General features: G+C 46.7%; 1 protein-coding gene across 1 annotated transcript; it reads right to left on the bottom strand.

Moving 5' to 3' along the window:
- Nucleotides 1-460: 460 nt before the first annotated feature.
- LOC115079296 (COMM domain-containing protein 9-like) lies at nt 461-6,639 on the bottom strand. Its single transcript, XM_029582696.1, has 6 exons — nt 6,543-6,639; nt 5,785-5,910; nt 4,933-5,072; nt 3,928-3,962; nt 2,874-2,977; nt 461-2,093 (listed from the first exon to the last, which is right to left on the bottom strand). Exons 1-6 carry the CDS (start codon nt 6,591-6,593, stop codon nt 1,953-1,955), a joined length of 597 nt encoding a protein of 198 aa, XP_029438556.1. The 5' UTR covers nt 6,594-6,639; the 3' UTR covers nt 461-1,952.
- Nucleotides 6,640-12,118: the final 5,479 nt, after the last annotated feature.

The following is a 12,118-nucleotide window of genomic DNA, read 5'->3' as shown; positions in this document are numbered from 1 at the left end:
GGCAGGGTACCCGCACCTCTCACAGCCGAGGCCTCGCCGGCATTCTCCCCTCCCAAATAACCCGGCAAAACCCCGTGCTGCATGACTGCAATGATCTCCCTCATGCAGACGACAGGGCCCCGTTCCCTATTAATAAGCAAGCAGTAGGATTGTGCACTTTTTTTTGGGGGGGGGGGGGGAGAGGGAGCAGTCACAGACAACAGGGAACGATTGAGCAAGTGGCAGCTAGTGCATTGGATAAATTCTTTCAAAAGGAAGCGTCCTGTGTCCAAATTTGAAAGCCTTCTCTGCAGGGGTGTTTATGACAGAAATGGAAATCTCAGTGCACAAGTCAATTCCCAAAGAGCTTGAGCGAGTCTGTGACGGTGCCGAGAGGAACAGAAACCCTGCCAAGAGCTGATCGCAGAGGAGGGGCAGTGTCAGGGCAAAGCACGACTCCAATGAAGAAAGGAAACATAGCTTAAAAATGGCACCCGATGGGGCTCCAGAGACTTTATTCAACTATGTTACAGGGGCAAGTCATTCCCTGGTAAGAAAGGCTGGATAGGATACAAAACAAGAAGAAGCTATCTGCAAGTTCTTGGCTTCGTTTCACCCACAGGCTCTGCACCACATTTCAGGGAGAACATGCAGGCACTGCCAGCTGGGGGGGTTCTTGTGCCTGCAGCTCGATTTTCCATGGAAAAAAAACTGAAGAAAATACAACCTAGGCACATTATTTTTCCCCGATCGCCCCCCGCCCTAAACGTACACATGGTCTCTTGGGTGGTCTGGGGGAGGCTGATTCACACCAATAAATCACTATCTCCTTTGCAAACTGCCCCCCCAAAGGGCAAAGGCAGATTCTGCCGCGGCGTCCCCAGGGCCATCCTCAGGTGAGGCGAGCACTGCAGTAGCCCCGTCGCCTGCTGCACCTCCCAAGCGTCAGTGGATCAGAACTTGCAGCAGCCCGCATGGTACAGTGGCACAGTCCGAAGAGGCTGCACCCTACTTCTCGATTTGGTGTTCGCTGCGAATGACCGAGACTCTATATGGAATCTACTGGAGCAAGGCTTGGACTCAGCTCGGGCCAATCCTGAAACACTGAACTAAAGTCTTTTTAGCAAAATGTCAGATATTGGGCTGTGCTGAAAAATAACCCCAATAATCCCAGGCATCATAATTGCTGTGTCTGGGCATATTAAGCCGTGAAATGTACCGAAGCTTGCCAATTCTCGGAGCCTGCCTGTGGTGTGTTCCTGCTCTCTTGCACTGCCATCTGGAAACACTAGAAAATCAGTCCCAGATTTCAAAGCCAAAGAGACTGCCTGTCTGTCTCCCCACAACGGTCCCTCCTACATCTTTCATGCTGGTTCCCAGATCTTCAGTCCTTTACTAGAACTGAAAGCCAGGTAGCTGCTTACAAATCAAGAATGCTCACTTCTTTAAAAGAGGGATTTTCTATGGGAATCAGAGTATCATTCGCTTTCCTAACCATCGGTGTCTCTCATGCATAAGGTGATGGCTTCCTAGGATCCATACCTGAGATTTTTCCTTTAAGGCTCCTGGGATGCAAGACCGTGCCAGGGCCCTCTGGGTCCTGCCTGAACTCCCAGCAGAGCCTCCTCACCGTGCTCAGACAGATGCTCATCTGTGATCTCTTATGACATAAGAAACATCCTCAGAGAGGAACATGGGAAGAGCTCAGCACTTGCCCAAGCTTTAACAAGCCAAGGTCTCTCCTACCATAAGAGAGCAGCTTTCACAGCTGTGGGTGTTCTAATCTTTTATTTTTAATTAAAGATGTTGGGGATTAGGCCACTCCTGCATTCTCCTGTTGATCTGTACACCGAATAAGAGACAGAGGTTAATGCCGTGACCTGATTGGCTCATTGCATCCTCCCAATATTAAACACGGATGAAAGTGTCTCTGCTGTTAACATTGCAACTGATGCTCCGCCGGCGCTGCTCTGTCACTTGCTTGCTATGGCAGAAAGCTGATCCCTTATTCTTCCCAGTCCATCTAACATGGTGTCCAGCGTCTCCTTACTCAGCTCCATCGTCACTGCAGAAATGACCGGCTCATCACCGCACAGACCCGCATCTTCCTGGATCTGTGAAGCAGGAATGGAGTCTGGGTTAGAAAGAGCCCTCGCCCCTGTCACTCATCACCGTCTCCTTGCCTGGGATCAGGGAAAAAGCAGCAGACTCAGGAAAGAAGTCACAGGTCGAGCCTGTTTCGTGATCCACAGTCACTTACAGTGCTCTGATAAAACGGATGGAAAGATTCTGGGTTTAGGAGTACAAAGAAACCTCCATCCCCCCCCCCCCCCCCCGACTGCAGCTGGACAAACTACCCCCACCATTATCGCTCTCAGCAGTCACGGTCCCCACCCCCAATAGACTTCATTTTCAAGCGTCACATATCAAAAGCACATATTTTTGAGGTTGTTTGTCACTCTCCTTCTATGGCACTTGTGCTAGATTATAGGGCTTAAAGTTCTCCTCTACAGCAGCTCTCCCTGTCCCTTTGGAAGGGAGCCTAAGAGCCCTCTCACACTTTCTTATCTCAAAATCAAACCTGCTAAAAATTTAAAAAAAAGTTTTTGGAGTTTGCTGTGGTTGGGATTACAATCTCCTGCTGGAAGAAGGAGACTGCCCCAGTTCTGGCCTGAAATCCTCCTGTTGCGTACCTGAGTGTTATTTTCCCTATACATCACTCTCACATTTCTGGTAAACTTGTGGAAATGAAAGAAAAAAAAAAAAGTATTTGGTTTTGAAACTGGAGACTTTTACAATACTGCTGGGCTTGTGTCACTCATTCCTTGCACTGTTCAGCCCCCTGAGAAACGCTGTCCTCGTGCTTTCAGCCAGGAAATTATAAGACTGCGTACCTTCATCTGTAGCAGGCAGGTGGGAATGGCCATTCTGCCGATACTGTCCGAGGAGGTCTTAATGTCCACTCGCCAGTCCATATCTACCAGCCGGGGCAAGGAGACTAGAAAAGTGGAGTTAAGAATCATACACGGCATCAAGGAGACATAATAATAATATTCAGATTGTTAGCCAATTTCTCCAATTAAGGCTCAAGGAGGCTTACAACATTAATATTTCTGACCCAAACAGCTCACGATGTAAGAGGGTGCCTGGAGCAATGGGAGATAAAGTGATTCGCCCGGTGAGACAGTGGGAGAAGCAGGAGTTCAGCCTTGGTTGTCCTGGTTCTCAGCCTGTTGTTCTAACCGCTAGGCCCTTCCTTCTGGAGCAGCACAGCTTGCAGGTCACATCGGAAGCAGCTCTCCGGTACTGCCCTCCAAAACTCAAAACAGGATAAAATTTAAACCTCACCTCCCAGATTCACTGCTGCCTAGCTGTCTAAATTTCAGCTCACACACCAATCAGAGGTCAATAACAGCATGAAACCTGCGGCCTTTGGCCAGCAGCCTGCCCCAGGGCATCAGATTAGCTGCTCAGATGCAAAATGAGAAAATCTTGCAGTCCACAACTCCTTTCTCCCTGCCCTCTTCTTAGGCTCTTCCTGACAGATTATCTGAGCATGTCAGGAGAGGAAGAACCCAGAGTGAGCTTCAGAAACCATTTACACTGAACAAGGACAGGAAAAGTGAGTCAGCTAGGAATCCCACCCACAGTGCAGGAAGGGAATACTTGTACGCAGACTTCCAGTTCAAAGCAGTGTGAGCCAGGCCAGGCTGTACTGTCTTCTTAATTATTCCTACCATTTTTGCAGGACAGGAGAGGGCTGCAGGCCATCTCTACACAGCACTGAATTTTCTACGAGGCACACAGCAACATGAAGAACATTTTCAGATACTGATCGGTGTTTGGCACATTTCTTGGCCAACTGCTTGCACAGGATTACAAGCTGTGCCATGGCACCAATCAAACCACTCTCTTTCACCAAAAGTTATACAGAGATGGTGCACTTACTCTGACTCAGCTCTGCCTCGCTTCTCCAGACAGGTCTGCAAAACCAGACAAAAAAAAAAAGCTTTCAATTTGGTTAAAAAAAAAAAAAAGTTGTGCCGCACTCTTCTACCAAACACCACACCTCAGACTGGCTGCATCTTTCTGGGCACAGTCAGTTTTGAGTGTATGTCCCTTAAACAAGCTACGTGCCTTGCAACGAGAGGAAGCACAGTGCTCCTTCTTCACGTTCACCAATCAGAATCGCCACTCCTGGATGGCCGAGTTCACCTTATTTCTCTCTGCTTTCTGCGACTGACCCTTTCTAGCTTTGTGGGTAACATTACGAATTTGGGACTCATTAACACCTCACTTCGTGGAAGGACTGCAGAGTGCTGGGACTGTCCCAGCGGCTTCGGTGGTACGTGCTGGGCGCTGCCATTTGGAAGGTCACTGATTGGATCCCCGAGTCAGTTCTCCTGCTCCCCAGGTCAGCTGGGGATGCTGTGGAGCCAGCGCTCACATCTCCCCCCCCAGAGGAGGGGGATGCAAGGTTCGTTTTTACAGGAGCCCTGCTGCATGGCACATGGTCTACGAGGGGAGATTAAACAGGAGAAAAAAATTCCTGCTGCCAAATTCAAGCCCTCATTCTGACTCAGCTGGAAGTACAAAGGAGAAGGCAGAGATTGCTATATCCAAAGAGAGGGGAGGGGGAAAAAAAAGGCTGCCAAATGCTTTACAGGTTAAACAAATCACAATAAAAAAAGGCACAGGGTGATACAAAGCCCTGACCAAAGTCATACAAAGAGTTAATGGCAGAGCCACCAGTGGCCTGCTCTATGTAATGATCACACAAGTCTCAAACATCAGATCTCAGTCCTTAATATTCCAGCACTCATGAGGCACTGAATTTGCCTTCACTAATGCAAGCTGCCAATTGCTCATATACATCTACACCGTCAAGGTACAGGAGACATCTGAGAAAGAACTATCCCATTATCCATAGACACAGACGATAGGAAGACTTACAGGTTTTCCAGAATTATTTTGGTGAGCAGTTTCTTTAGACTCTGATGGAAGTTTTCTGGGAAGAGAGGGAGAATGTCTTCAGCAGAGGTGAAGCACTTGAACACCACATGCCTGGTGAGCTTGTGCAGAGAGCAAATCAACTACAGGAGAGAGAAGAGCGGGAAATGGGTGAATCCAGAGGGACAGAGCCCAGGAGCAGCCACAGAGTTTCCTGTGTATCACCCAGGCCTTCCACTACCTTCAACGTCTACATCCCACTCCCACGTGCTGTCACATATTCACTGACCCAACATAACCCAAACAGTGTTCATGATGAAATATCCAGACTTGATGCTCTGTGTTCTTCTCATACACCTACCTCACCTAAGAGACTTCAGCATCGTCCCAACCAGGAACAAACTTTGCCAAAAACAATGTCCATATGAGGAAAACCACAAAAGCATACCATCTAATATTTTATTTCCATCCATCCCTAGAAACCAATGCCACTGCATGTGAGGAAGTGTCACAAGAAAGGAGTAACGGGGACAGGCTGAAAGAGGGCTAAAAAGCCTCCAGTGATGACATTTATATATAAATGTGTTCTTTGAAGCTCCTGCCACCCTTTCTTACTGCCTACTTTGGATATTGGAAGGTGAATCCTTCTGTAGCCTTTAGATTACAAAGGCTTTTCATACTTATGCTGAGAATCAACTTCACATTTCTGCTTGTTCTGTGACCCTAACTTTTTATCTCCTTCTTCAATCTTTGGTACACTCTTAGGATATTCCAAAATGTCTGCCCAATAGGCCTCTTCAGCTACATCTTAGAGGCTGAAAATAATTGCTGTCAATCAACCTTCCTGAGCCTTACCTGACCTGCCTCTTCAGGAGTGGCTGAGAGGCTGGAACTAGTGCTGTCAATCAATTTACCAGAGCCAACTGCTGTGCTGGAAAAACATTCACAGCAGAGCTGTTTAATGACATCCTTGGATGAAGCCTAGAAATGGGAAAGGAACAAATCAGCAGAGCCAACAGCAATCTATAGAAAAATCTCCATACCTTCCACGGAGGACACCAGTGGAAGTGAGAGCTGCTAAGGGCACTGCATACTAATTGCTCAGTCTTCACACAGAACACGGCTTCTTAAATGGGGGAAAGCAGATCCAGGGGAGGGGAGAGAAGCAGGGTACACCGGGGGAGGAGGTTGCTCTATGAATTTTCACTGCCCTGTATTGGATTTATTATTAATAATTGTAGTATCCAGTACCTGGCATACTTTTCCCCAAAGCAAGAACTCTTGGTATGTAATATGAGTTTTGGAGAGAGAGCAACCGTCTCTAACTTTTGTTAATAACAAATAGATAGGACCAGAGGTTCCCTGCCCACTGCTAAACAGCAATGAAACATGAGCCTCTAGGTGTAAGCTCTACCAGCACCTCCACAAGTAAGAGCAAGAACTGAGCTCCTAAAAACAGCAGCCCAGTGGGACTCGGACAAGGAGCCCCTGCAGCGCCAACTCTCATCACTACGAGGCCCTCACACCCTGGCCCAGAGATTTTTAAAAGGCCGACGATAAACGACGACTTTCCCCGAAGCAGCTGGCAAGGAGTAACCGGGCGCCTTGGCTACCTTCAACAAGATCTGCAGAACCGCAAACTCCTCGGCAGTCACCGCCGCCATCTTCCCCCTATCATGTGACTCCTGACAAGAGGCAGGCTCGTCACGTGACCACGGGGCGCGCGTATGCATCCTGGGAAATGTGGTTTTCTCTGGTTTGAGTTTGTTTTCCGTTTTACAGGGCTTGCTGTAGGCAGTCGGGCATGTACTTCAGCGTGAAAGGCAATTATCTGGTTGTTGTAACGTACAAAGCACGCCATGTGCCTTAAACATGTGTGATAGGGTTATTTAGATTTCCAAAAACAAGCACATTCTTAGTTTTTTTTTTTTACTTTGCTGTTTTCTCCTGCTCCTTTTCCTTCCAGTTCATTCGGAACCTTGAAGTCCCACAAGACTGTGAGAACAGCACAAATCAATGAGAGCTGGGCAGAACCAGAAGATAGCAGCTGTTTCGGGGGCAGCTTGCACGGAGCCCGTTCAGGATGATCCCAGAGCCCCCCTTGAAAAACACTGCATGCACTATAATGTTCAGACATTTGAAGCCTTTGGAAGTGAATCATGTGGTTAGGAGGCTGATATCAATGGAGCAAAAGATATGCAAATAGAGATATAAACAAACATACTGCTTCGTTCTCTTTGAAATCTGTCATGGTTTGCAGCCTCTGATCTTTCCAGGTACACCACGTACTCTCGTCTTCCCAGCTTCCACCATGTCCATCACCTGAATGACTTTAGATCACTGTTGAGAATGTTTTGCCTTCGCAAAAACATCCTGGGATTTGTAGTCCTGTCTTCAATGAGCAAAACACTGATATACAAGTCAGGAAAATCTTTAAAACACACGGTCAGATCCTTTCTGCTATTGCTTCCCTGTGTGACGTGGGGCATCACTTTTTCCCCTCTGCCTATTAAATTCAGTTGTCTCCTCAGATCCATCTCGCTCTTCAGATCTTTCAAATGCTACGCAGTGCTTAGAGCAGTGGGCAATCCCACTACTGCTTATTTTGACGTGGGGAGAGTCAGGTCACCCTCCTTTACCTCAGGTACAAAACGTAGGGCCTGATTTACTAAGGTTTTTCTCCCATTCTCTGTCTATGAGAAAAATGCTTAGTAAATGAGGCCCTACTTAGGCTGGGGATAGAGAAATCCCCACAGTTTAACAGAATATAAATCAAATAAATAAATAGATAATTTGGACTTGAACCATATTTGGTCACTATTGAAGAGGCATATGGCACTGCTTCCTTGTAAATTCTGTTTTCTGTTTTATACCAGCATAAAGCCATTTCCAGGCAGAAAGCAGTGCTTTACCAGAAGAAAACATGAGCACACAATTTTACCCACATTGTGAAGAAGCTGTCCTTGGGGCGGGATTTACATTTACACGCATGCGTTTGCATTTTCTAAAGCATGCAGGTCATTTTTCACACAAATTAGCAGGAGTTTTCCTGGAATATTTTTCCAAGTGAAGGCCTGTGAGTACTTTCTCTTTGAAAATCGGTGCAAAGTCCTGGGTACAGAGTATCCTAGACTTTACAATGGTGCCAGCAGTTCTAAAATTACCCCTTAGTGGGGAGCGAATGGGGAAACTGCCTCAGGCCTCAGTTTTATTAGTCGGGGGAAGGGAAGCCCCAGCACTTTCAGCTTGAGGATGGATCCACGCACATCGGCAGCCTGCTGCTGATTCATCCTGGCTCCTGCACCCCCCTAAGATCAGCCCTGCCCCTTGTGTACTGAAGGAAGGTATAGGGAGCTGGGAGGTATAACTAAAGGTGCTATATTGAATAAAGTAGCCAACTACTGCAGAAGGACCTTGCTAGACTGGGATCTAAGAGGGGACATGAGAGATGGTTATAAGTAAAAAGAGGACAGTTATTTACCCTTTCAAATAGTACTAGGACTGGGGAATTCTCTACGAAAGTAGCAGAAGCAGATTTAAAACTCGGTGCCCAATCAAGCTATGGAATATATTCACAGAGTTTAAAAAGTGTTTGGACACTGTTCCTGGAGGAAATGTCTATAAAGCATTATTAGCCAGGTAAATTTATCCCTGGGAGTGAGCAACAAGAAATGGATCTGCTTTTTGGGATCTGCCGGGCGATTCATGATCTGAATTGGAGACAGGATGCTGGGACGTTTGGACTAACCTAGGATGGCACATCTTACATTCTTATGTTCAGGACTGTCCTTCAGTGTGAATAATCCCAGTTTTGCATGAAAGCCTGTGGTAATCTTCCTTGCCATTCCTTTAACCAACGGTTTACAGCAATTATCTTTACCTTGAATTAAGATTATGGGCCACACGCATTAAGCATTTTTCCAGTGGATACAAGATGTGAAAATCCATGGCCCATACACGTTTACTCCTTTCTAGATGAAATAGGTGCCCCCATCATGTCCCAGTTGCATAAGGATGGGCTCTAATGGGGTGACAGGGAATATTTTAATGAATTTACAAAGAAAGGTTTCAGTCGATGTGTGGAAAATAATGACTCAGCGCTGGGAAGACAAGCAGTGTGAACGCTGACTCATGAAGCCTCAGTCAGTGACACCCATAGCCCCTCTAGCTCTGCTGAACAAGGCTTGCACACTTTCACTCGCTCGCTTTCAAAACGGCACAAAACTGGACATTAGGGTAACTAAATGCGATTAGTGAAAGATGCTTCTCCTTTGTGTCAATCTTTCAGAGCTCCAGGGAATCTCCCGCCTCCCCTTTGCGATGGATTTATGGGATCTGTCTGGAATAGGTTTGCTTCACTGAGGCCCTTCTTTTACAGATTTTTTGCTCGTTTGTTTTTCTGCTTCATTTCTTCTTTCAAGGTAGAATTAAACCATAAATGATATAAATATTAAATAAATAAAATAGGTAAAAGCTCTTAAGATGCTTTGGCTCCTGTTTTGTCTCATTGTAGTAATGCATATGTTGGTTGTAATAAATCTAAATCTCAAATTAAAAAAACATGTTCCATATATAATGTACGTAGTAACGTAGTATTGTCAGGAGAAATGGTCCATCCAGTCTGCCCAGCAAGCTTCCCATGGCAGCAACTGACGCTCTGTTCAGGTTACCCCCAAGTAAATAAAATATGAAAGGTATCAGCGAGGCAGATAACCGGACAGAGGAAGTGAAACGCTAGTAACATTTTGGGGAAGTAAAAGAGAAAATTGGCAACTTTGTCCCAAAATGTGTTTCCAAGGCCTTGTTCACAATGACCGAGCCACCATCACCCTGCACGCAAGCCGCAACCTTGGAACCCAGGGGAGAGAGGCAGGGTCTGATTCCCCTCTGGAGGACACCACATTACAAGACGTCCCCTGCACTCTTTAATCTGCAGCCACTAACATTCCAGTGATAATAGGGTTAGTGCACTGCCACTTACCAGGGCTTAACCACAAGGTGGCAACACCATCAAACCCAACTCATTCAGGAGTAATCTATTCTCTTTTTTTTTTTAAATAGGATACAAGAAATAATAACAGAATAACAACACTGTCAAAGCTAATAATTGCCATGATCCTGCTATCTTGATCTCTTGACCTTGGCTACTTGGGAACTAGTTTTCCTTCCACTAGTCCTGTCAACAAAAATTACCAGTTGTCCCTTGCTAGAAAGGAGATGTCCTTACATTACAAAAGAAATCCACACATTTTTTCCACTTTATCCCTGCAGGAGGTTCAGGCACTCCACTGTCAATGGGATATTAGTGTTGGAGAGGGTATTAAATTCAGGCCCTGATGGATTGTAGGAGTTGGGAGATTGTCAAATTTCAGTTGAATTGTTTAAGTGGCCACCAACACCAAGCTGCTGTGAATCAGATGGAGTCTGAACCTGTTACGCTCAGCGGCTTACAGATGCCACAGACTTCACACGTGGCGGAGACACTGCCAACATCTTGCCCTGCTCCCACGCGCTCCTCCTTGGGTGCATGTGCATGCCGCTGACCCCCAGTTATAGGCTCTGCGGTGGGAACGGAAGCCTGGCGCCAGGTGATGACATCAGTGTGGCTGGGTATGTAAGCCCAGTTGCTCTCTTCACCAATGCCTTAGTCATGGGTCTCCTGCATCTGTAGTGTGTGGTGTCCTGCAGCCCTGGTTCCTGTCTCGCCAGCCTTCCCCATCCAGCCTTGCCTTGTCCAGCCTTGCCTTGTCCGGCCATCTTGTATGGTGTCTTCTCTGTGTCTTCGTCCACCCTTGACCTGACTTCCGGATTCTTACTTGGACTTGATCATGATTGCCTGCTGCCTGACCTCTTGCCTGGACCTGACCACCCTTGTCTACCACATGCCCTGACCATGGCCTGTCCTCAGATCCTCCAGTCCGTTGCCTGTCCTGACTCCAATGTGCCCTCAGACTCTTGCCGACATGACTGCCACCTAAGCCCTGTTGGCTGCCAGAACCCAAGGACTCAAACTACTGGGGAGGCAGCTGGTATAGGTGAAGCTGCAGTCTGTCCCACTACAGGGTATGTTCGCCAGCTGTTGGCATAGGCCTCATAAATTCACAGCGTCAACTAGACCACAGCCACAAGGGCTCACATCCATGCCACCCATCACAGAACCTGGGTGAGCCAACTCAGCCAAATCCCAGCTCAGCCAATCCTAGCGCAGATAAAAATGAGCCAATCCTAGATCAGCAATATCCCAGCCAATCCCAGCTCAACAATGATAAAGCCAATACCAGTTCAGTCAAATTGCATCAGAGCTGCAAGAAATTAAATCCTTACACAAATGATGCACCATTTTATAACCGGGTGAGCAAATTGGCTCATCGTTTTCTTGTCATTTGTTTTTACCCATCTGCTGGCTATTGACTAAAATTGATTGTAAATATTGTCGCAGGTTATTTCGTTGTTATTGTTGTTGGTTGAACCTCTTCTACCCCCCCCCTTTCCTCCCTCTCTTACCTCCATTGCCTTAAGCTCCATTTCTCAAGTTATTGTTCCTTGTAAAGCCTGTTGCTATTTTATGTTCTTATGTAAACCGATGGGACGTTCCCAACGACTGTCGGTATATAAAAATGTTAAATAAATAAACCCAGTTCAGATTTCAGGAGTCTGACAGAAAGCAGCCAATACTGATAGAAAGCAGCCAATATGGTCAACTGATGGAAAGAGCATGAAAGGGACCCACTGCAAGTTCCCACTAGAAGGCGCTGCACTATTGTTCCGGCTCTCAAACTGTCCCCAAGACCCCCACACCAGTCTGGTTTTCAGAGTGAGCAGGATATGCAAATTAACCCAGTTCTGAGACCAAAGGACAGGAAATATATCTCATGACTATTGATGCTGAAATTTGCATGATTTCTCCTGGCAACCTTCATTTGAAAGCATTTAAACTGAATTTATTTGAAGGAGCGCGTCCCTCTGCAGTGGGATATGTACAGAGACTTTACCTAGAAGTGTAACAGCACAAATTTTAACAGGAAATTGAATGCCACTGCTTTGGCAATGGTGGGATGGGGTGGCAGGACGTTGATCCGCCATATTGGGCAGATTCTGGAGAGGGATCCGCCTCAGCTCGGGTCTCAGATCTGGTGCATGACCTCACAGTGGCTTCCAAAGGAAGAGCAGGCACCTACTTTCCCCTTTC

Source organism: Rhinatrema bivittatum, chromosome 17 (assembly GCF_901001135.1).
Source record: "Rhinatrema bivittatum chromosome 17, aRhiBiv1.1, whole genome shotgun sequence".
Lineage (NCBI taxonomy): Eukaryota > Metazoa > Chordata > Amphibia > Gymnophiona > Rhinatrematidae > Rhinatrema > Rhinatrema bivittatum.
This window is presented reverse-complemented; position numbering and strand designations above follow the sequence as displayed.

Excerpts from the sequence above, each read along its gene's own strand:
- LOC115079296 (XM_029582696.1), bottom strand. The coding sequence starts at position 6,593 with ATGGCGGCGGTGACTGCCGAGGAGTTTGCGGTTCTGCAGATCTTGTTG. Across the intron at positions 5,911-6,542 it reads TTCTGCAGATCTTGTTGAAG|GCTTCATCCAAGGATGTCAT; the intron begins GTAGCCAAGGCG and ends TCCCATTTCTAG. Across the intron at positions 3,963-4,932 it reads AAAATAATTCTGGAAAACCT|ACCTGTCTGGAGAAGCGAGG; the intron begins GTAAGTCTTCCT and ends CTGGTTTTGCAG.